Source organism: Callithrix jacchus, chromosome 7 (assembly GCF_049354715.1).
Source record: "Callithrix jacchus isolate 240 chromosome 7, calJac240_pri, whole genome shotgun sequence".
Taxonomy (NCBI): Eukaryota; Metazoa; Chordata; class Mammalia; order Primates; family Cebidae; genus Callithrix; species Callithrix jacchus.
This window is the reverse complement of record NC_133508.1, coordinates 35,137,941-35,161,436: the sequence shown is the minus strand read 5'-3', so window position 1 is coordinate 35,161,436 and position 23,496 is coordinate 35,137,941. Positions and strand designations below refer to the sequence as shown.

The following is a 23,496-nucleotide window of genomic DNA, read 5'->3' as shown; positions in this document are numbered from 1 at the left end:
TTGATGGCCTCCTGTGATTGTGAAAATATTTTAACTTAACAACTAAAACAAATACAAGTTCTCAAAGAAGCAATGAATTTTGACATTGGAGTGAAAGTGGGTGTAGAGCGCCGGAGAGTCCAAAGGGTTGGCCTGTTTCTAAAGCTGGGCCAGGTGCGGTGGCTCAACCCTTTGAGAGGCTGAGGCTGGAGGATCACTTGAGCCCAGAAGTTTGACATCAGCCTGCACAACATGGCAAAGCTCCATCTGTATGAAAAATACAAATAAAACAATCAGCTGGTATGGTGGTACATGGTTGTCATCCCAGCTACTCAGGAGGCTGAGGCAGGAGGAACACTTGAACCCAGGAGGTCGAGGCTGCAGTGAGCCAAGATAATATCATTGCACCCCAGGCTGGGTGACACAGCAAGACTGCCTCAAACAACAAACTAAAAAGCAGAAAACAGCAACAACAAAAATATTCGAGCCGGGCTGATAACACAGCTGCTGCAGCGTATCCCCATTAGCTCCTGCAGCAAAATGCCCTCCTGCGTGCAGTTTATGACATCAACAAATAATTGATCAGAAAAGCAACAGGTGTGGAGTTCTTCTATTTCTAACTTCTTACTTAGCTGTTAAAAAAAAAAGCAAAAACCCACACTGTTGCCAGAGTGATCAAAAACAGAAGGTCTTCTTCTGACAAAAGACAGATGGGCTGAAATTAAATGCGCGTTTGTTTATGTCGGTTTGGTTTTGGCTCAGTCGGTTGTTTTTTTTTTTTTAAGCCCCTATTCGATAAAAAGGCTTAGCAATGAACTGAAACAGGATGGAAATTGCAAGGATTTTCTACCATTTCTCAGGAAGGACCAAACTCTAAAAGCAGTCGTTTTGTGTTTCTCTTTTCTGTTAAATTGGATACCGAGGCAGACCAGGAGCTGAAGATCTCCAAAGGTCTCTCATTGTGGCCAATGGGAGCCATTATTTAAGGGACCAGGGACAGGATATGCCTGAGCTTCTGACAGTAACTATGCAGGTGTGCTTCCTCTCTTTGGAGCTGAGAGGAGAAAAGGACCATTTCGGGTCAGAATTCCTTTCAGTCCCCACAGGAGGTCGGTTTCTGTTCCTGGGTTTCCAGCTCCATCCACCATTTTCCTTGGTGCAAGTGGGGACAGCTCAGAAGGAGTTAACAGCAACTTGGGAGGCTGAAACAGGAGGACTGCTGGAGCCTGGAGTTCAAGACCAGCCTGGGCAACACAGCAAGACCCCCATCTCTATGAAAACATAGAAAAACAAGTTACCCGGGTGTAATGGCACATGCCTGTACTTTCAGCTACTCAGGAGGCAGAGGCAGGAGGATTGGTTGAGCCCAGAGGTTCAAGGCTGCAGTGAGCGATGACGAAGCCACTGCACTCCAGTCTGGGCAACAGAGGGAGACCTCATCTCTAAAAAAAAAATAAAGACAAAAGGTAGCACTCAGTGATTCTGAGCTAAGGATGGGGCTGTTAGCAGATCCAGGAGCCAGTTGAGACCTGCAGGGCGGGCTGTGTTTCCTGAGCCACGTGCTCACAGTGAGGATGCATCCAGAGCTAGGCTGGGCCGCTGCCTCCCATTGGGTGGAGCCCTAACTAGGGATGGTCTTGTGACCTCAGGGAGCATCACACGCCAGCCACACTGTGCTAGGCTCCAGCTCCTTCATGCGAGTCTTGCCCCCTTCTGCTCCCTGACTGCCGCTCCGTGCAAGCTAGAGAGAGGGACGACCCAGGTGACCTTAGCTGTGACAACAGCAGCCGACAGTGATGGAGAGGGAGGGGTTTCTCTTCAGATGGAGAAAGGAAACCACATGGCCGGCCTGGCATGGTGGCTCACGCTTGTAATCACAGCACTTTGGGAGGCCTAGGCAGGCAGATGACTTGAGGTCAGGAGTTTGAGATCAGCCTGGCCAACATGGTGAAACCCCTGTTTCTACTAAAAATATAAAAAATTAGCTGGGTGTGATGGTGGGCGCCTGTAATCCCAGTTGCTCTGGAGGCTGGGGCAGGAGAATCGCTTGAACCCAGGAGGTAGGAGTTGCAGTGAGTCAAGATCATGCCATTGTACTCCAGCATGGGCGACAGAGTGAGACTCTCTCAAAAAAAAAGAAAAGAAAAAGAAAACCACATGGCCACAGTCACCTAAGTATTTGTAGTTGAGAGAGAAAGAGAGAGAGAGGACTCTCAGTACTGACTGATTCAGAAGGGACCTCAAAAATCGCTGGCTCGACCCCTTCAAATATCAAGCGCAAAGATGAAGCTGAGAAAGTGCTGTGGGCTGAACATGTCACCCCAAATTCATCTGTTAACATCCTAACATCATTTTCTGTTTTTTTAAAGCCATTATTCAATGAAAAGCCTTAGCAATGAACTGAAGCAGGATGGAAATTGCAGGGATTTTCTTCCATTTCTCAGGAACAGTCAAACAGTTTGGAGACAGGGCCTTTCAAGAAGTGATGAGTTAAACTGGGCCCGTCAGGGTGAGCCCTAATGCAATATGTCCTCAGAAGAAAAGATTAGGGCCAGACAGTCCCCACGGGAGGCAACTTTTTGTTCCTGGGTTTCCAGCTCAATCCATCATTTTCCTTAGTGTAAGCGGGGGCAGCTCAGAGGAGTTAACAGCAACTTGGGAAGCTAAAGCAGGAGGATCGCTGGAGCCCAGAGTTCAAACCAGCCTGGGCAACACAGCAAGGGAAGGCGCGCACAGGGAAGACGCTGTGGGCACCAGGAGAAACCGGCCCTCTGCAAGCCAGGGAGAGAGGCCTCGGGAGAGGCCCACTGCGTCCACACCTGCATCCCGGCTTTCTGGTCTCAGGACAGGGAGAGGGTGTATCTGCTGCAGAAGCCACCCCGTCTCTGAGGGATTTTGTTCCTGCAGCCCTGGCAGAAAGCGAGGGAATTTGTCCAGGATCACAGAAGAATCTGGGCTCACAGCTGCCTCTTCCAGGACCGTGGTCTTTCCATTTAACCCAGAGCTGACCATACACATGCACACAATCACACACACACACATACACACACTCACACATGTAGGCACAAGCAGGAGGCTCACACTTCCAGAGGATGTTTTCTGTAGAGTCCTCTGGAGGCACAGAGGCCTCTGATGGGGGGAAATTGTGTGCAATTCAAGCAATATTTACAGTGGCCACAGAAACCTGACCCTGGCCACTCAGATCAGAACTGGCAGTGAAGCAAACACCCTAATTCTCATCTCTTAGGGTACAGGCATTTTATGTAGGGGTGTGGGGGGCATGTGTGACAGAGAGCAAGAGGGAGAGGGAGGGAGGGCGAGCGAGCACACAGCATGGGGAAGCTGAACCCATGGAGGCTGGTGGGAACTGCAGGCTGTCACTTCTCTGCCAGCTGTTTCCAGGCTGTTCTAGAGGGCAGGTGCCTTTGCTGTTACCCTCCAACATGCCCAGGCTGAGAGCAGATGCTTGTGTGTTCCTGCGGTGCCTGAGAGCTTAGATCAAAGCTATTTTTTAAGGACTTTGCACAAAGGAAGAAGAAATAAGTCCAGCTTACTTACCTCCAAGCTACTTGGATGCCAACTCCCTGAGTCTTTGGGTGTTCGTCCAATGCAGAACTGTGGGGTGCTCACACCCTTCACCTCCACTCTGAGTTCTCCACACCCCACCTTCCATCTCTTAAGCAGCGTCAGGTCCCAGCCCAGCCTGCCATGAAGCATTTCCAGCCGTTTCTCAGGACCGTCATTTCCCTTGAAGTCGGGTTGGCTGATGTATATCCACCTCCGGAAATACATCAGCTTTTCTCCACACAATGCCTGCCCTGATTTCACAGTAGCACTCTCTCAGCTATTTACAGAGTGTTTCCACCCGCGAAGACCCACCTGTGTTCCTGGGGGCATGGGTGGGCGCTAGGTGTTCCTGGAGACCACCTTCCGCTCAGCCACTTCCAATCTCTTGTGGCCACTTACTCTCGATGGAAGAGTCAAAATGCAACCTTTTTGAGGCGACATGTCTTCACAGTATGTCTGCGACCAGAGCATGTGTGTGGGAAGTAAAAACGTTCCTCTCTAAAGTCTTCTTTCTTGTTGAAGAATAAATCCTAAGTGTGCTAATAACTCCTTGCTAAGCCCTATTCTATGTAGCTGTGAGACATGCCATGCTTACAGCCACGTAGTACATTCTGTCCTTGTAACCAAGAGATCTGTGCTGGACGTGCTCACAGGCATGTCCCAGCTCTCCATTGCTTTTACCTATTTAGACACGTTTTAAGTTGTTAGCCAATCAGGTTTTAGTTTACATTGTGAGATCTGGCTCCAGCCAATGGAGATCAGACACAGCAGTGAGGACGACCTCAAATGCGTAAGGGATAAATGTGTCTGCTTTCCTTTGTTCATTGTACTCTCACAGCAGGATGGCTAGTGAGGGTGCCCTTCCTGCAGTCCAGGAAGTAAAAATTGCGTTGCTGAGAGATCCTTTGTCTCAGGGCTGAGTTTTCTTTGTGGCACCGAGCATCTGTTTCCAATAATGTGACATGTTTGTGTGTTCAAATTTTATTAAGTTACTAGTTTTAATTCAGTGAGTGGCACATGCGGGCATGCTGCTTGGCACCAGGGATATTACTATGGGGCCAAGCCTCTGCCCAGGGGTCATCATGTGGAGTGGGATGCAGGAAGGTACCTGCAGGTCAGTGGTGCAGCAGGGCGCAGTGTTGGGGGGAGCAGGGTGAGGGTGGAAGCAGGGTCCGGGTGGAAGCAGGGTCCTGTGTGGTCCTGGGACCATGTGCATTCTACCCAATCAACAACAGAAAGTCATGGAAGGTCTCCGATGGAGGTGACACAATCAGATCTGCATTTGACGAAGATGGCATTACCTGCTACCCACTGTGAGGAGGAGTCAGAAGGCAGCAGCAGTGGAGGTGAGTGCCCCCCAGGCTGTGGGGGATGGAACCTGAGGGTTCTGAGGAGGCCAAGTCCAGCGCGATGGGCATGCGTGAGGGTGGAGAGAACCCGAGGGGAGGAAGCCTCCCAGCCCAGGCACTCGGGCAGATGGGGTGCCCCTCATTGAGAAGGAACAGGTGGGGAACACAGGGCTGAGGAGAGGGAAGAAGGGTGGCCTCCGTCAAGTAGAGGTGTCTGTGATGGCGGGATGTGAGGAGGACCTGAGCTGGGGACAAAGAAATGCTGTTTCATGACCTGCCCACTGGAGGCATTTCGTGGCTCCTCAACAGCCAACTTCCATCTCTACCTCTTCTATCACAGGCTCGCACCAAACACCTTCTTCCAGATGCATAGGGGACCCTGATTTCAGCATGAGGCACCAGCCTTTTTCTGGAAGGTCCTGTTGAAGTGGAGACATCCACTCACCTAACCTACCACAACATATCGTTCCCACACCCCACCTCCTCCCCTCGATCCTTTTCCATCCTCTCCTCTCCAAATGCGGCTGCCCTGTTTGCACCCTCAGCTATTTAAGTCCTTTGCAAACAAGGAGGACGGCAGCAAGGCGGGCTGCTGCATCTGCTCTTGTAATCACGCCCTTTCTGCCAGCGCTGGCCACAGGAAGCTGGAGCAATCCCGTCTTCAGGCTGGGCCCTCCTGGGGTTGGGTGAAGAGCCGTGCTTGGTGGGTGGCAATGGTTTGCCTGGACTGGCCTCCTCTAGGAAAAGCCAGAGGGCTGGAATCGTTCACACCTCCTGAATCCACAGCGAGTTGACCCTCACAAATGAGTGCGCTCTTTTGGTAAAGCGTCCTCATCTGCACCGTTCTCCCATCTCCCCCAGCCACCAAGGACCGTGGGTCCTGAGTGCCCCACCTGGGGCTTGGGCTCTAAACCATAAACTGCAGTGCTGGACAGTCCCACGCTCTGCCCAGCTGCTCTGGTTGTTTCAGGACGTTTTCCCACTCACGGGCCTGATTGCCAGACGCGTCCATAGGGGTGCCCCGCTGTCCGCGGATTCAACTTGTTTAGTCTACTCTGACAAGCTTCATGTGCTGGGAGAATGTGGTTGGGAAAGACGTCCTCATGGATGTCTAATACTGAAATTCTTATTTTTATAACAGAGTACACAGAGAGCACGACGCATAGGCATATGAATATATTATTCACAAAATCAGAGAGATTTCAACAGCTAGAGGCGTTCAGATTTCCCCAGGATTTGATTCAAAGAGATTGATCACTGACGTCCAGGGGAAGCTAGAGAAAGGCCATCGCCGATCCAGGAAAGTAGCAGAATGAGTTTGACGCTGCGCTGAGTGAGGCTGATTGGGTACTGTGGGTGTATGTTTCCCGTGTGGCAAATCTCTGTTCCCTGTAAAGCAAAAAGAACAGGCCGGGGAAATGAAAATGGTGTGGGGGGGATTTACAGCCTGCCTTACCTCGTTCACATTAAATGTTTTTTCTATTGTAGCAAAGTCCCTGGAGCTTATATTTGTGACACAATTACAGCATTACAGAAGTTTCGGGAAGGAATAAGTCAAGCATTTTGCAAAAGCGAAGGTCCTGTAGCGGAGATAATAAAATGCAGGATTTCAGTATGCTTTCTTGTGAGCTATTTCTGCTGTTGACTAGTCAGTGAAAAGATAAAATGCTGTAATTGGATCTAAAACCTTCAAGCACTGGCCAGGCATGGTGGCTCATGTCTGCAATCCCAGCACTTTGGGAAGCTGAGGTGGGAGGATCGCTTGAGCTCCGGAGTTCAAGACCAGCCTCCAACATAGCAAGACCCTGTCTCGACTAAAATTCAAAAACATTAGCCAGGCGTGGTGTCGCAGGCCTGTAGTCCCAGCTATTTGGGAGGGAGGATGGCTCCAGCCTGGGAAGTCGGGACTGCAGTGAGTCCTGCTTTCCAGCCTGGGTGACAGAGAAGAGACCCTGTCTTAAAAAACGAACATGACAGAAAAAAACCCTCAAGCACCAACAAATGTACAAGTTCATGTAACAAATGCTTCATTTACCACCAACTGATGGGCCTTTGAAAGTCCCCAATTATTGGAGCATGAAGTTAAGAATGAAGAAGGCACTGTGGATTAACAAACCGGACACCCAATGGGGCCGTGGGTGGGAAAATCCTTTTATGCGTCCTCAGTTCCTTTCAAGCAATGAATTTGCACTCACAAGATTTTTTTAAAGCAGTATTTTCTTTTCGAGACAGAGTCTCACTCTGTCGCCCAGACTGGAGTGCAGTGGTGCGGTCTCGGCTCACGCAACCTCTGCCTCCCGGGTTCAAGCCAGTCTCCTGCCTCAGCCTCCCTGGTAGCTGGGATTACAGGCACCCACCACTGTGCCATGCTAACTTTTGTATTTTTAGTAGAGACGGGGTTTCACCATGTTGGCCAGGCTGGTCTTGAACTCCTGACTTCAGGTGATCCACTGCTTCTAAAGCAATATTTTCTTGATTCATCTGTCATTAGTAAATAAGTCACTAAGATTTCTAGGGAAGCAACATTAACAGACAGACTGAAAATCTAAGAAACCACATGGAGTTTGTCCTTTCTCCCAGACTTTAACAATGGACCGGCTCATTTCCCCCACTGGGAGGTGATAAGGTAGCGTGATTCTGAGCGTGACTTCAGAATCAGAACAGTGTGTGTTCTAATCCTGGCTCTGCCACCCTCAAGTTACCTTCTCTTCCCCTACATCCTCTCAGCTGAAAAGTGGGAAATGCAGATCCCCACGGCACAGAATAACAGGAGGAGCTTTTAATAATGTAAGGAGTGGTTCTTGCACTTGTTTCTGAGAGCCATAACGTCTGGTTGGGGTGTGTTAGGGAGCACACCTATGTGGCTGGAACTCAGCTCTCCACAATGTCTTCCACTGACACAGATCCGCGTGCCTCTGACCTGGAGATGCTGGGGGTCCCTGGAAGAGTTCACTGCATGACAGGCCTGTGCTGCCGGAAGTGGACAACGATACCACGAGTTAACACCATGAGAAGGCGGCCCCTGGCCATTTCTACCTCCACAGAATGTAACCCTTAAAGGGTCTTCCTTATACTGAGTGGAAATCCACGTTGCAGAAGCTTTTGCAGATTCCTGGCTCCACTTCTGCCCTCTGCAATGAGCAGAGTAACATCCATCGTTTACCTTTGCTCAGTCCTTCCAAGTTAAGGTCTCATAGCCCCATCCAGCAAGGATATGCTGCGGCCAGTCCTCCATTCGTTTTTTTTTTTTTTTTTTTGAGTTGGCGTCTTGCTCTGTCTCCCAGGCTGGAGTGCAATGGTGCAATCTCAGCTCACTGCAACCTCCGCCTCCCAGGTTCAAGCCATTCTCCTGCCTCAGTCTCCCAAGTAGCTGGGACTACAGGCACCCACCAGAACACCTGGCTATTTTTTGTATTTTTAGTAGAGATGGGGTTTCACCATGTTGGCCAGGCTGGTCTCGAACTCCTGACCTCAAGTGATCCGCCCACCTCAGCCTCCCAAAGTGCTGGGATTACAGGTGTGAGCCATCATGCCGGCCCATTAGGTTGTTTTATTCATTCATCCAGTATGGGGATTTTTCTCATCTCACGTATGCAGGGATGAGTTAAGACAGAAGATCCTCGATTTAGCGGAGCGTATGCACTCTTATGGAGCTCCAGGGACACGAAGCTTCTATCCTCCTAGGAAGGGCTGGTTGTTATTTGGCTGTAGCAACAAGTGACCATCAAAACTGTTTAAAACCCATTCTTCTTGCTCAACAAGGACTGCACATCAGTAGCCAGGGCCAGGTAATCCGCAAGAAGTGACCAAGCTGATGCAGCAAATGCCAACCAACCCCTAGGTTCCCCGGGCACCGAAATCCCTGAACTTCGTGCTTTCCAAGGCCCTGTGTGAGATCAGCTCTCCCTTTTGCTCAGAGACTGTCCCCTGCTTAGCAAGCAAGGAAGTCAGCGGTCTGTTCCAGATGGGGAAGGCTCTGCCTTTGACGAGAGGCACACAACTTAGATTATAAGGAGAAGGAGGTACCACCAGATAATGACAAGCTGCCCAAGAAATTCAATCAGGAGGGCTGACAGTGAGTGATGGGGTGAGAGAGAGGGACTGCCGCTGCTTTAGATGAGCCGCCCAGAGAAGGCCAACGAAGACACAACTTTTGAGATAAGATATGAACAATGAGAAACTGTAAACTCAGAAAAATAAAACTGCAGTCCAGCAGAACCGCACCTGCTAAAGCAGGGCCACAGCCTCAGAGAGGGGACTCTGCATGAAATCCCTGGGTTTCCAGATTCTCCGAAGCTCTTAAACCAAGACCTGACGGGAAGGGGACATCACTTGGTGGCCAGGGAGCCATTCTGAAATAGTGACTCACAGATTTCTGCACAATGCCATTAGCCAGCCAGACCTTCCATCTGTGTGGCTTCTATATCCAGCAGCCATAAAAACAACAGGATCCCCAGACAGCATTCTTGCTTATAGGTGCCTTATTACTAAGTACTTTTTTAAGCTGAAAGGTTGCAGCTGTCTCTTCTCCGAAGACGACCGACATGGAGATTCATGTGACAGGTGTGGCCTGCCACGCTCTGTGGGTTAGAGGCAGCTGTAGATTAACAGCAAGTCCTGATTGGTTGCTGATATGTGACCTTTGCCAAGTCACTCAGCCTTTCTGCACTTCGGCTCTATCTGAAAAGTGATGGGGATAGAACATCCACACAGCCTACATCAGGGAGTCACAGGAGATAAATTGGAAGAAAGCTTTGAAAATCAGAAGTACCTCCAAATATGACATCAGTACTATATTTCTGGGGAAATGTTAGGTATAAGGCACACATCTGGGGACTGAATGACACTGTTCACACTTCCTTCGTTGACTGCCAGTGTCCCATATTTGCGACTCACATCTCTACTGAGACTACTCTCCCTAGCTCTGCCCTCAGCAGTGCAGGGGGTGCTCTCCCGACTCTTGGTTCATGGCTTCCTGATGGAATTCCCTTCCTTCCTGCACATCCAGATTCTACAACACACGAAGTTCAAGCTCTGTGTCTTCCCTGAAGCCGCCTCATAGCTCGATTTCTCATTTGTAATTGACAAACAATGGTATATATTTACGGGGTATAATATGTTCTGATTCGTGTTTCACATTGTGGAATGACTACATCAAACTATCCAACAAATCTGTCACTTCACATTTTGTTTTCTGTGTGTGGTGGAAACCGCTGAAATCTACAATGTTGGAATATACACTGGAGTTATTATGGTAGCTGTTCGTGCGGTAGATCACTAGAGCTTTCTCTTCCTAACTGAAATTCTGTACCCACTGGTGAAGCTCTCCCCTTTGTCCACCCTCCTCCTTTCCTATCCTCTGGTAATCATCACTCTACTCTACTGGAGTTCGGCTTTTTTTAGATTCCACATGTAAGTGAAATGATTGGCTGTTTGTTTCTGGGCCTGGCTTATTTCACACAGTGATGGACGCCTAGGTTGCCTCCCTGTCTGCGCGATTGTGAACGGTGCTTTAATGATGTGGGAGTGCAGCTGTCTCTCCAGCACACTGGCCTCGACTCCTCTAGATATACAGCCAGAAGTGGGATTGCTGGACCATATGGCAGTTCTATGTTTAGTTTCAGGAGACTCGCTGTGGTCTTCTAAAAAGGCTGTGATAATCCACCTTCGTGGCTGCAGTGCGCTGGGACCCCCTGTTCTCCATGCCTTTCTCACGGGTGTGATGCGTTCCGATAGTTTTCCAGTTGTTTCTCCTAGGTTTTCCTGGTAGCAATCGCATCAGCTTCAACGTATTAAAAATGCTGAACATGAGATAAATGACTATAGCACCCATGAGTGCCTGCATGAAGAAGTGATATTCAAGAGTCACCTCATCGAAATTTCTACACACCTCCAGCTTTGCTCCTTTTGCTCAAGATTTTTTGACCATGGTTTGACTTCTGTCCTGATCTTCCGCACCTGTGTGTCACCCCTCCACTCACCCACTGCACAGGGCCTGGCATGTATTGAGTCCTGGGGTTCAGCAGGGAATGAGTCATACAAGGCTCCTGCCTCCTGAGTCAGCATCTAAGGGCAGGAGGGCTTGCACGCTCTGTGGTTCCTGGGGCAGCTGTAGATTAGCAAGTCCTGTTAGGTTGCTGATGATGCGACCTTGCCAAGTCACTTAGCCTTTCTGCACTTCAGCCCTACTGAAAAGCGATGGGAATGTAATATCTGTTTTACCTACATCAGGGAGTCACAGAAGAAAGCTCTGAAAATTGGAAGCACCTCCAAATATGAGATCAGTGCTTTGTTCCTGGAAAAATGCCACACCTGACAATAATCAAGTGAACAAGAAATACAGCAGACGGTGAGGAGGGGCAGGCAAGGCTTACAGATGGGCACTACAAGAGCAACAAGGAGGATCCCTTCCTGGGGGAGGACGTGGCATTGAAGCAGATGTCTGAGTGAGGAGAGTGCACAATGCAGGTGTCCGGGGGACGCATGGGCAGAAACAACAGCACAGAGAAAGGTCCTGGATCGGGACAGAACTCGGTGTACTTAGAGAGCACATGGACAAAAGGGAGAGTGGGAACGAGAGATGTGACATGTTGGTCCAGCGACTTCCCACTCAGGAACATGGCACGCCTCTTTCGTTCAGGTCTTCCATGATGACTGCTGGCAAAGATTGGCATTTTATTCAGGAACTACACCTGTGTCGCTTCCCTAGGGCTGGAAATAGCAAATTTCCACACACTGGATGGCTCCCAACAACAGAAATTTACTGTCACTGTTTTGGAGGCTGGAAGTCTGAAATCAAGGTGCCAGCAGGACCATATGCTCTGGAAATTCCAGGGGACGATTCTTCCTGGCCTCTTCCAGCTTCTGCTGGCGCTGGCCAACCTTGGCGTCCCTGGCTTGCGACCACATCATTCCAATCTCTGCCTTCACCTGCACAGCGCGTCGTCCCTGTGTCTGCTCACTGCCCTCTCCTTACAGAGGACGCTTATAGTGGGATTTAGGCCCACCCTAGTCCAATAGGGCCTCCTCTTAACTAATTACACCTGCAAAGACCTTTCCAAAAAAGGTCATATCTGTATATTTCAGGTTGGCATGAATTTCCAGAGGACACTACTCAATCCAGCACAGCATGTTTCTCCCTAATCAGTGGCAGTGAAGGACCACATAGCATAGTGATGACAAATATGTTCTGGATGGGCCAAGTGCAGTGGCTCACGCCTGTAATCCCAGACTTTTGGGAGGCCGAGGCAGGAGGATCACTTGAGTCCAGGAGTTCAAGACCAGCCTGGGCAATATAGTGAGATCCTGCCTCTAAAAAACAAAAAACTTTCAAACAAAACTCTGGAACCAGGCTTTCTGGCTCTATCAGTTACTGAGCAGGTTTTCACCTCTCCAAGCCTAATAAGCGCCCTCATCCCAGAATAACAGCAGCTACCTCATGAAATTGTTATGGGGATTAAATGAATTACAAATGCTGAGTGCTTCAACTGTGCAGGACACACTATCAACATTTGACAAATAGGTTTGTTCTTGGATATAATTTGTTGCTATCTTGTTTTTTCTGAGGAGACAAGGTCTTGCCCTGTCACCCAGGCTGGAGTGCAGTGACGCCATCACAGCTCTTTGCAGTCTCGAACTCCCAAGCTCAAGTGATCCTCCTGCCTTAGCCTCCCGAGTAGCTGAGACTACAGGCGTGTGCAGCAGAATAGCAACCATTTTTGCAATTTTGAATGGCATCTTCTCTCTGCTACATTCTCTAATTGGTGACTGCTGGCGAATTGGAAAACTGTCCATTTTTGCGTACTAATCTTGTAACTATAATCTTACGGAATTCTCATAATTTTCTAGCTGTTTCTCCTAGATTTTCTTGGTAGCACGCACATTAGCTTCAAGGTACTAAAAAAAAATACTGAACACGAGATAAATGACTATATAACCCATGAGTGCCTGCAGGAGGAAATGATGTTCAAGAACCACTTTCTCTACGTTTTTTATTACCAACGACAGGTGCAGAGATTCCACCGCATGCCCATGCTAGGATGACATGTGTTTAGGATGAAAATGTGTCTGTTTTCATTGACCCAGCCCACACGCAGCTATTGAGAGCAGGGGCCCGGGATTTTCGTCTTGACTCAGTCCCACAGCGTCTGATGCAGGCAGATGGTGGGTACTCAGGGTTTGGACGAGCCTCAGGAATACATCATCTGTAACAACTTATCGATGGTTCGTCCCAGAGGTGTGGCAAGAACTGTCTTGTGACAGTGCTGGTCTTTCTTTTCCTATGTGTAACCTATGAAGTGGACATAGCCCTTCTTTGCAGCTTGTGGCTGTGGAGGCAGGAACCGTGCTGCCTGTCACACCCTCTCCTTGAGTACCAGAACCGCGCCTGGTGTGGCGCAGTCTAACTAGACTCTGCGGCAGCTTCCCACTGGTCTTCAAATCTGTTTCTCACTGATGTCTGCGAGGCCTGGGCTGATCTCCAACCATCTGCCCTTCTCCCCATCTCTGCCACGGAGACGTCCAGTCAAAAGGTCATGTCCACCAAGCTGCCAGCTCCTAGTTACTATCATAACCACTCAATTTCCCTCCTCTTTCCACGATCCTTCTTACATGCTAACTTGACCATCTGCTCCACTAGAGCATCCCCCAAGAAAGCCAAGGCCTCTTCTATTTCCGCCGTATCCATCCCCAACACAAAGTAGACAGTGTCCAGCTCAGTATTTGCTGAAGGAAGGAACTGCATCAGTACAAAACAAGTACACACGTTTTCTAGATAATATTCTAGAGCAGGAATTTTGTCTGGAGTTTTGCTCACATGTAAGGGGCCACAGCTCAGCACAGGATGCTGCACAACCAGGGACGGAGCTACCCAGCATTCGGGCCTCACTCTCCATCTTTCCATTCTGTATTTGTTGTTTTTCATAGATCGCAGGGGTGATTACGATTAGTCTCACGGCTGCTCCTAGAAAACCCAGCGTAACCATAATGGAATATTAGGAGTGGAAAGGCTCTGGAGAGTCAAACATTTCTTTTGTTTTAAAGATGAAGCAACTCAGGATCCAGCAAAGCCATGGGGCCTGCCAGACCACATGCCTGCTGCATTGCACCAAGGCCTGGCCCTGTGGGTGGCTGTCCTGCCTCTGCAGAGTCATCATTGCCACACGCTGCCCTCCAGTGCTGCTGTGTGCACAGGAGGTAAAAAATCCTTTTCTTCCAAGGTTGGTTTCCTGAGCTTCAGTCAGAGGTCTAAGGAAGCATTGCTGAAGCTCACAGAGATGACGCAGCATCCTCTTCAGAACAGAGACACTTGGCGGTGAATTCACACACCTATCTCCACTGTTTAGAGACTTCCAGGATCCACCAATGTGGACAAGAACTCACAAACCAAGTCCAGGAACGACCAAGTCGAGGCCACGCTGAGCGTTCAGCTCTATTGGGAAGAGGTGGGGAAGGAGGAACAGCAGTGGCAAACTGGGCACCCGGGTTCTGTGAGACCTGCTGCTTCTACCCACCGCCCTTCTCTAGGAGAGCGCCTAGAGAACACAACCGACTTCCCCTGGTCCCGAGCGTTCCGTCTCCGTTACGCGTGCACTTGGCTTTTACTACACCCAGCCTTGCTGTATCTAGAGAAGCATCCAAGAGCTGTGCCTGAATGGCTGAGCAATGCTGAGAAACAAAGGTGATGAAAACAAGTCTCCCTCACAGCCAAGGTCACCGAGAGGCCCAGAGAGGTAAGTCATTTGTCCAAGGTCACAGAGCAAGGTAATTTTTTGGTCTGAGACTAAAACCCAAGGTTCCATGACCGCACAGATCAATACCAATGTTAACACGTTATGCATAAATTCTCATTACATTAATATTTCTATCCCAAACTCTATTTTATAATGCTGTTCTTTTATCACATATTTGAAATAACTTCTTTATATAAACAAAAATTCTTAAAAGGAAAGCCCCCGACCGAAAGCAAGTCACTTAAAGGAGACAGGGAATCTATGGAGACCTGTAGAATCTGAACATCAAGTCAGACGTGATGTCTTTCCTTCTTACTGTAACAGGTTCTGCAGAACTCTTTCCACAAAGACCCAGCGAGGACAGATACAGTTGCCAGGACGTCCTCACCTGGGTGCTGTGTCCAGCTCAGACCTGCCACAGTGCACGTGAACAGCAGCCGCCAGAGTCTCACCTGAAGATGAAGAAGCTCATTTTGGGGTTATCACTGCTGAGGGCAGAGACAGACAGGACCTTTAGCCCCTTCACATATGCAAACCTAGTAAAAAAAGCTAACAAGAAAACCAAGCACGGAGCCCGCTGACTTGGAGGCTCAAACTCCAGTCCCACCACGGCGACTGAAAACACTCTGGGGCAGCCCCCCAGCTCTGGTTGGGTGCAACAGCTCTAGCAGGGTGCTGCTCTCAATAACAGCAAGTCAGCACCTTCATCAAGCTGTTTGCAGGCCTTGCCTTGAAGCCCAGGCAGCTTAGGACATAACACCCTGGGAGGGTGAGGCAAGAGGTGTGCTTGAAGCCAGGGGTTTGACCAGCATGGGCAACAAAGCAAGACCCCCCCATTCCTAGAGAAAATTTAAAAATAAATTAGTCTGGCCAGGGCAGTGGCTCACACCTGTAATCCCAGCACTTTGGGAGGCAGAGGCAGGTAGATCACTGGAGGTCAGGAGTTCAAAGCCAGCCTGGCCAATATGGTGAACCCTCCTATCTACTACAAATACAAAAATTAGCCAGGTGTGATGGTGGGGGCCTATACTCCCAGCTACTCGGGAGGCTGAGGCAGAAGAATCTCTTGAACCTGGGAGGCGGAGGTTGCAGTGAGCTGAGACTGTGCCACTACACTCCAGCCTGGGTGACAGAGCAAGATTCCATCTCAAAAGAAAATTAAAAATTAATTAGCTGGGCATGGTGGCACATGCCCATCATCCCAGGGAGGCTAAGGCAGGAGCATCACTTGAGCCCAGGAGTTCAAGGCTACAGTGAGCTGTGATTGTGCCACTGCACATCAGGCAGGGTGACAAAGTGAGACTCTGTTTCAAAAAAAAAATCTAAAACCCAAGTTACATATTGTTTTTCAATCTCCACGCAAGGGCATGTGTCTTGTTTCCTTCACTTTTTCAACAAGGGGTGGACCTCACTATGGCTGACTTTTCAGATCATTAACGTCTTTCAGACCCACTCAAGACGCTGACGCCAATGACATCCAGGGAGATAAAGTGATTTCAGACAAAATGGGGTATCCATATGAAGGTGCCAAGTTCTACTGGGTCTCTACTGTGCAACCTCGCAATTGCTGGAGTACCTCTCATACTTCCGTGAGTCGATCGAGAACACAGGGCCAGTGCCACTTTCTGCCACTGCCCTTGCAAAGAACTGGTTCACTCAGCATCCATAAACCTGTTGAATTTTATCTCAAAATAATAACTCAAAAAATACAGCAGGAAGGCAGAACTATTTTGTTCTATATATGTATTTATTTAACAGTAATTAGATACCACAATAACCAGGAATCATGTTTTATTTTTTAAAAATTTCAAATCTGGGCTGGGCACGGTGGCTCATACCTGCAATCCCAGTGCTTTGGGAGGCTGAGGTGGGCAGATCACTTGAGGTTGAGTTCGACACCAGCCTGGCCAATATGGTGAAACCCCAGCTCTACTAAAACTGCAAAAATCAGCCAGGTGTGGTGGCAGGCGCCTGTAATCCCAGCTACTCAGGAGGCTGAGGCAGGAGAAGTGCTTGAACCCTGGAGGCGGAGGTTGCAGTGAGCCCAGATCACGCCAGCCTGGGCAACAGAGCGAGACTCTGTCTCAAAAATGAATAAATAATAAATTTAAAATCTGTAAAATATGGCCCCAGGGGAGAAGTTATCATAAGCAGCAGGACAAGTTAAAATTGTTCACTCTCCAAATTCTGCTTTGCAGCTTAGCTTAAAGGAAACCCAAGATGGAGATGCCCTGCCCAAGCCCGAGAAAAAGCAGGCAGAAAGCCAGCCCAGAAGAGGGGACAGGATGGGTGCCAACACCTCTGGCCTCACCTCTGCATGAAGGCACATTCTGATCTTGACAGGATTTCTCATCTGCACTCCAATTCGGTTTTAAACACCTGACTTCTTTCCCTTTTTCTAAGTTTAAAAAAAAAAAGTAAAACAAGCCAAAAAGATTCACCGGGATATTTATTGTCCCAATGACTTTGTTGTTTAAATCAAATCTAAAATTAAAATCAACAAATTGTGTGGTTTCCTTCATCCTTCATTAATGACAAAAACCCTCCATTCAAAAACTACACTAAGACAATGTGTTCCTCAATAGTAATCCAGCTTTAATGGTAGAGCATTAATTCGCCTTACAAACAAATTACAGTCACTATGATTTATCAATAGGTACTGTACTGGTTTCGTGTTTTCTTTTGGCAAACTTTGCACAAATCAGAGAAGAAAACATAACTATTCATCATCATGTAGAAAAAGAAAAGAAAATGAACCTCAAGTATCTACCTATGTGTCAAGTGAAAATCCTGCCAGTAAAACTTAAATCTACACTTACAGCAGTTTTAAACATCCCTAGTGCAAGAAACAACCAATTCATACAGATCAATACTAATTAATGAATATGGAAAATTTTCCTATACAGAGGTAGAGTCCAGGGCACAGGCTAAAACAGTATTCAGTAGTCTAAACAAGACTGAGTCAGGTTTTATGGAATCCACTTTAAATTTTAGGTATCAGACTGTATGTACATACATACAATAAATAGACTATACAATTTTTTAAAGTAGTTTAATAAACTCCACAAAATAATAGCAGATGCATTGAAATATTTACATAATTTGATTTGCAAATCTCTCATTCAAATAAAAGGGATAAAAATAAAATTTCTGCTATTAAGGCAGCAGAACCTCTTTCCTGAAATGGATCGGTAAAATAAGATACTTCGCTTGAGAGGAACTAATTTATGTTTAAGAGGTATTAATATTCAGCTAAGAAAATACATCCCTTTTTCAGCTATATAGATTAGGGAATATAAAATGATATTTTCTACATTTTTAGACCTGTATTTAAAGTTCTAAATTCAACTCTGACTTGAAGAGAGAAGCTGATTTTGGTACCCATACAGAGTAGATCATCACAATTACAATGGAAAGATAATTAACATTTTATCTTCTGTTTGCTTGCTTTTGAAAGTTTGGGTCAAAAAGGCTGTGATAATAATTCTGGCCCAAACAGGTATGCTTGTACCTGACACAAATGTCACCAAAACCTGACACTTTTGGCTTGGTGTTCTTGGGATTTTGACTTTCTGAGTCCCTTCCATTTCCAAATCGTGTTTCATTGAGAGCAGGCAATGTCTGGGGATCAGGTGTATGATTCGAGACTAATTAAGATGCCAAGGTTTTCCAAGCTCACATGGGAAGAAGGTGAAACACAGACCTGCTGCCGCCACTGGCCTCCCAGAGACTTGAAAAGGGAAACAACTCAGAAACCTGTCACCGAGACCTAAGAAAATATGCAAAAACCCAAAGCATCATACATGCAAGTGACTCACACTCTCAGACTTTAGATCAAATTCGCTATTTCATATTCTATCATTACCTCTTTTATTTTACTTGACATAAAAGATTCTTACTGAGCCCGTAAGGAAATCAGGGATCATCAGAAAATGAAAAAGTACGGTCATAATTAATGAAGCATAAACCTTCACAGTTTGAATTTTGTAGAACTTCTCTAAGCACCCACAATGAAAATGCAAGTTGGGTTTTTTTATTCAATCATTCTGTGAAAAATACCTCGGTAAATAGTAACATTTTTCCCTTCAATGATCTTCCCACTGGAATACCCAACCCATCCTTGTTTTTTTTTTTTTATTTTAGATTTTTAAAAAATTTTATACAAATAGACTAACTTCGATTTAAAGTAAACATATAAAAATTGAGAAGAATATTGCTTGCAACAATGGACTTGTAAGGAGAGGAATGAATCAGGCAGGGGTACAAAGAAATGGCTCCTACTCAGTAGCTTCGGGCCACGCCCAGCACTCTGGAGAAGGCTCTCAGGACACCCTCTGCTGCACGGCGTCCTTCAGCCCACAAAGTCTGACTGATTTTGTAATGACAACTTCAGGCCAGGAAAAAAACAAATGCAAGAAAATCGGAAGGCACAAGCACCCATGTGATCTAGAATGTTCTTGGGGTGTAAGGAGGGAACGGGGTACTTTTGGTTCAGCACTACAGTCAAGTTACTTTTGCCATTGTTGAAGAAAAACGGTATAAAATAAGGGTGCACAGAAATGGAACGAGCATAGCCCACTGGTGAGGAAGAAAGCTCAGAAGACAGCGCGCAGAAATAGTGCGGAGAAATGACCAGTACTATTTATTTGGAAGTCTGCGCCATGATGGGTACAAACTACATCCCCTGCTCTGTGGGACCAAAACCAAAACAGGGCAAAAACAAATGAACAAAAATCCCCCATCCCAAAAAAGCAGCAGAAGGAATGCAAGAAGTCTTACAGGACACACCGGCCCAGCCCCGGGTGGAGCCAGCTCTGCATCCACTGCGGCGCTCACCAACTTCAGCTACCGCCCCCAAGGGGACACCAGAGGGCCGGCTGCTTAACCATTTTCCCTGCCTCTCCACGACTTCCCATTCGCTTTATTTCCTCCTCCAGGATTCGAGTCCGCTTCTTCCACGAGGGAAGCGCCGCTGACAGTGGGGAGAGTGAGCCGGGATCTCCAGGGCACTGAGGCTTCCTCCAAGCCTTGCTGCGTGGGTGCTCATCCAGGCAGCCGACGGAGCTATGCGTTAAAAAAGGAAATAAAAAACAAAAACAAACCCACCCCAAGTCTGTCTTTTCTCAAACTAAAGGAGAAACTTAAGGGATGGTGTGGCCTCCGGCGGGCCTCCACGGTTAGGAGATGATGGCCGGGGACCACCGGGGCAGAGTCAGGTTGTCCGCACTGGCTGAGCGCTTCCTCGCGGATCTTCTCAGGTCCTTGTACTTGTCCTCGCAGAGGCGAGAGATGGCCTGAGGGGCAAGAGAGGCAGTGCGGGGTCAAGACGGGCCACATCTGGACCCATCGCTCACTCATCCTGGGCGCCAAGGGCCCTGCATGGCGGACAGGCAGAGCCCCTGCCCCTGCGGAGCTCGGGCCCACAGCCCAGCTCTCTGCGGGCCGCAGAGAGATAGGAAGGGAGTGTAGACTCCGCTCGTTTCCCAAGAGCTCCCAGTCTGAGAAAAGACTCTCAGAATGTGAAATAACAGGACAGCGTCGCCCCACAGGCGGCCCGACTGGGGTAAACGCTCTCCCCACCTAGGGGTGTTGGACTGGCCCTGCCCACACGCTCGCTGTTTCCAATCCTTGGCGTCCTCACCTACAAGCAGGGCAAGGACGGCAGGGCTGGCGTTAAGCACAGAGGAGGCTCCCTGAGCCTCACAGGGAGGAGAGCTTGGCCCCAGGGGGCGAGGGCAGCTGCAGACCACCAGCCAGGGACTCAGCAGAAAAGGATGGAGGACCTGCATCACCTGTAGAGGTTGCCAAAAGAGGGACCCAGGGTGGATCGATCACAAAAACAAGCTGTTTATGGCTAGAACTGGCTGATGGCAAAGGCTGAGCCCGCTTGTCCCTGGAGGGATGGTCTGGGTCGTGGGAGGCTTTTGATTATTTGGAGAAGAGAAAGAGCAGCCTTGTCAGCACATGACTGGCCTTTTCTCCTGCCCTGGTGAACCCGCAGGGCCCCGGGAAGGGCCCTGTGAACCCACAGCAGCCCCAGAAGCAAGCGAGCTCTTCCTTCTCAGCACTTGGAGAAATCTAACAGAGGGAACAGCAGGCGCTGACTCCACCAACCTCGGCCTGTGCTTTCAGGGCAGCTGACCCGGAGCCTCAGATATTCTTCAGCAGAGAACACAGACCTGCTTCCCTCCAGGGCTGCGTAGCTGCCAGGAGCTCTGGCTTGTCTCGCTGGCACTGCAGCAGCCGCTGGAGCCATGGCTGCACACGAAGGGGACCAGGGACTACAGCGCAGGCTGAGGGGGCTCACACTCTCTGGGAAAGCGGGATTCTATCTCACATCCGTGCTCACCAAGGTTTCACCGTATTTGCCTTGCAGCAAATCCTACAGAGGGAGGGCTTTCCATTTGTCCTCTCGAACAGATGAGAACTGGAGGATGGGGTGGGCTTTCCATTCTAAAGGCCAGCACACAATCACAGAGGCATGGCCGAGTTCTGAAACTCTCACTGGATTCTTAGTTCTAATCCAGTGCTGTGCACCCAGTCTTTTCTATGGTTTACTAAGTTTACTTCTTGGGATTAACGTATTACTTTGTAAATGCTGATTTAATGTTTTCTTTTGTAAGCACGTTACCCATAACAGCTCTCTTCTCCCACCTCCAGCCCACAATGTGGCCAGGCCGTCGTGCTGCCACATCAACCCTGCACTGAGTGATGACGTCCCGTCTGGGAAGGACAGTGAGTGGTCAGCACGAGGACCTCTGGGTCTCATGAGCTGGGGACATTGTGCCTCCACCACTCAGAAAGGCTCTGTGGGATGAGGCCAAGGCAGGATTGGGAGAAAGGTGCAGAGGGGAAAGGCTGGGGCATACTCTCTCTGGAGGAGAGGTCTCTCCCCAGGGATCCTGCTTAATTACCACCCCACCCCTTCTCCTCCTGCCAAAAGCTCAGGTGGGAAGAGTCTGGTGAACATATGAGGAGGAAGAGCCACATACAAATATGCTGTGAGGAGACCCAAAGTTACGCAGCTCAACAATGACAGCCCAAAAACCAGACCAAGACCAGCCTGGCATGGTGGCTCATGCCTGTAATCCCAGCACCTTGGGAAGCCAAGGCTGGTGGATCACAAGGTCAGGAGTTCGAGACCAGTCTGGCCAACATAGTGAAACGACGTCTCAACTAAAAATATAAAAAATTAGCCAGGCGTGGTGGCATGTGCCTGTAATCCCAGCTACTCAGGAGGCTGAGGCAGGAGAATCATGTGAACCTGGGAGGCAAAGGTTGCAGTGAGCCAAGAGTGTGCCACTGCACTCTAGTCCAGGTGATGGTACAAGACTCCATCTCAAAAAAAAAGAAGAAAACCAGACCAAGACTGATAGTGCTGCCCCCAGCTCTAACTGGGCTATGGAAAAAGGAGACTGAAAAAAAAAATCAAAAGCGGAATCAACCTTTTTGGATTCTCGATTGTTAATATCATCTGGCAGCTTTTGCCTATAAAGGCACGTGCTGGGAACTACGTTTTTGTGGGACTTATATTGTGGAAAATGCTTTTTAGAGGGGCTTATGGTTTTTTTTAAACCTATCTGTAAAGATATGTGTCTTAAAAAATATTTGATTTCAAAATAGAACTGCAACAGTTCACACTGGTAATCCCAGCACTTTGGGAGGCTGAGGTGGGCAGATCATGAGACCATGAGGTCAGGAGTTCAAGACCAGCCTGGCCAACCACAGTGAAACTCCATAAATACAAAAATTAGCTGGGCATGGTAGCATGCTCCTGTAGTGCCAGCTACTTGGGAGGCTGAGGCAGGAGAATGACTTGAACCTGGGAGGCAGAGGTTGTGGTGAGCTGAGATGGTGCCACTGCACTCCAGCCTGGGCAACAGCCTGGCAACTCTGTCTAAAAATAATAAGAATCCATGGGACCATGTGTCCCTGGCCCTCAGATGATGCATCTAAAACAGCACACAAAGAAACGCTGTTTTAAAGCATCTTACCTCAAGCTTATGAGCCCTCTCCCTGCTCAGGGGCTCCAAGGGAAAGCTCAGGTTGTTTGCTTCTGCCAGAGAACGAAGATCAAAATAATACTTGGCATAGACACTGGAAGGAACATTGATGTTGAACTGCAGCAATTCAAGAAACTGTCGCTCTAGCTCGTTCCTGCAAAGCAAAGACAAAAATAGCCCGTGTTTAGCCGCACACCAGGCCGCATGGCCTGCCAAGGCAAGTTGCTGGAGACCAGACTCCAGAAAACTGCATCCTCCAGGGAGACTAGTGATCTAATCAAACGCCTGGCTGCACACCAGAGTTGTAGTCTAACCACCACATTGGGGTTAAAAGCCAAATCCACTTGATCTGGTGCTCGGATGGATGAGGACTGATTAATTGGGATGATCACCAGGAAGGGTTTCAGGGTGAGTCACTTTGCTGAGATCTAACATACACAGCAGGCTCTGGCTGCACACCTCCAAGAGACAAGGCTGCTAACACAGGGCAGACGGAGCAGCTAAGAGCTGCCACGTGAGTACAGGAGGGCCCTAATCAGGTGCCCAGAGCAAACAGCCTCTGCAGACCTGGCTTCCTTGCTGGCCCCTCCCTGCCTCCAGGGAGAAAAGAGGGGAGGAACTGTGTAGTGGATTTCTTAAGCAAAAGGTAGGGATTGGGGGAAGAGGGCATCAGGTTTCTTGCCTCAGTCTCTTAAAAAGAGAACTCACAAGCCGGGAAGAGTGGAAGCAGTAGTTCCCACACTTGAACACGTACCTCATCACCTGGTGGGCTTGTTAGAATAGACATGGGGATCCACCCTCACACTGTGGGTATCAGTAGGTCTGGGGTGGGGCCTGGGAATGTGCATTTCTAAGGAGCTCCCAGGT

At 48.6% G+C, this 23,496-nt stretch overlaps 3 protein-coding genes across 11 annotated transcripts in view; 1 reads left to right on the top strand and 2 right to left on the bottom strand.

Annotated features, from left to right (window-relative positions):
* The window catches only part of GJD4 (gap junction protein delta 4), a 41,415-nt gene extending 21,687 nt beyond the window's left edge, over window positions 1–19,728 (bottom strand). Inside the window, exon 1 of the mRNA XM_078329886.1 lies at window positions 3,538–19,728. The gene's annotated coding sequence lies outside the window, so the exon portion shown is untranslated. The remainder of the gene's footprint in view (window positions 1–3,537) is intronic.
* The window catches only part of LOC144576904 (uncharacterized), a 39,021-nt gene extending 19,099 nt beyond the window's left edge, over window positions 1–19,922 (top strand). The window contains exons 2-3 of the mRNA XM_078329925.1: window positions 4,782–14,626; window positions 14,951–19,922. Of these exons, the coding sequence (XP_078186051.1) occupies window positions 14,578–14,626; window positions 14,951–15,207 (306 nt within the window). The 5' untranslated portion in view covers window positions 4,782–14,577 and the 3' untranslated portion in view covers window positions 15,208–19,922. The remainder of the gene's footprint in view (window positions 1–4,781; window positions 14,627–14,950) is intronic.
* Window positions 16,355–23,496, bottom strand: part of CCNY (cyclin Y) — a 208,919-nt gene continuing 201,777 nt past the window's right edge. For all 9 annotated transcript variants that reach the window (XM_009000191.5, XM_002750164.7, XM_078329893.1 and 6 more), the window contains 2 exons: window positions 22,621–22,783; window positions 16,355–19,920 (listed from right to left, as the gene is read on the bottom strand). In XM_009000191.5, coding sequence (XP_008998439.1) covers window positions 19,804–19,920; window positions 22,621–22,783 — 280 coding nt within the window. In that variant the 3' untranslated portion in view covers window positions 16,355–19,803. The remainder of the gene's footprint in view (window positions 19,921–22,620; window positions 22,784–23,496) is intronic.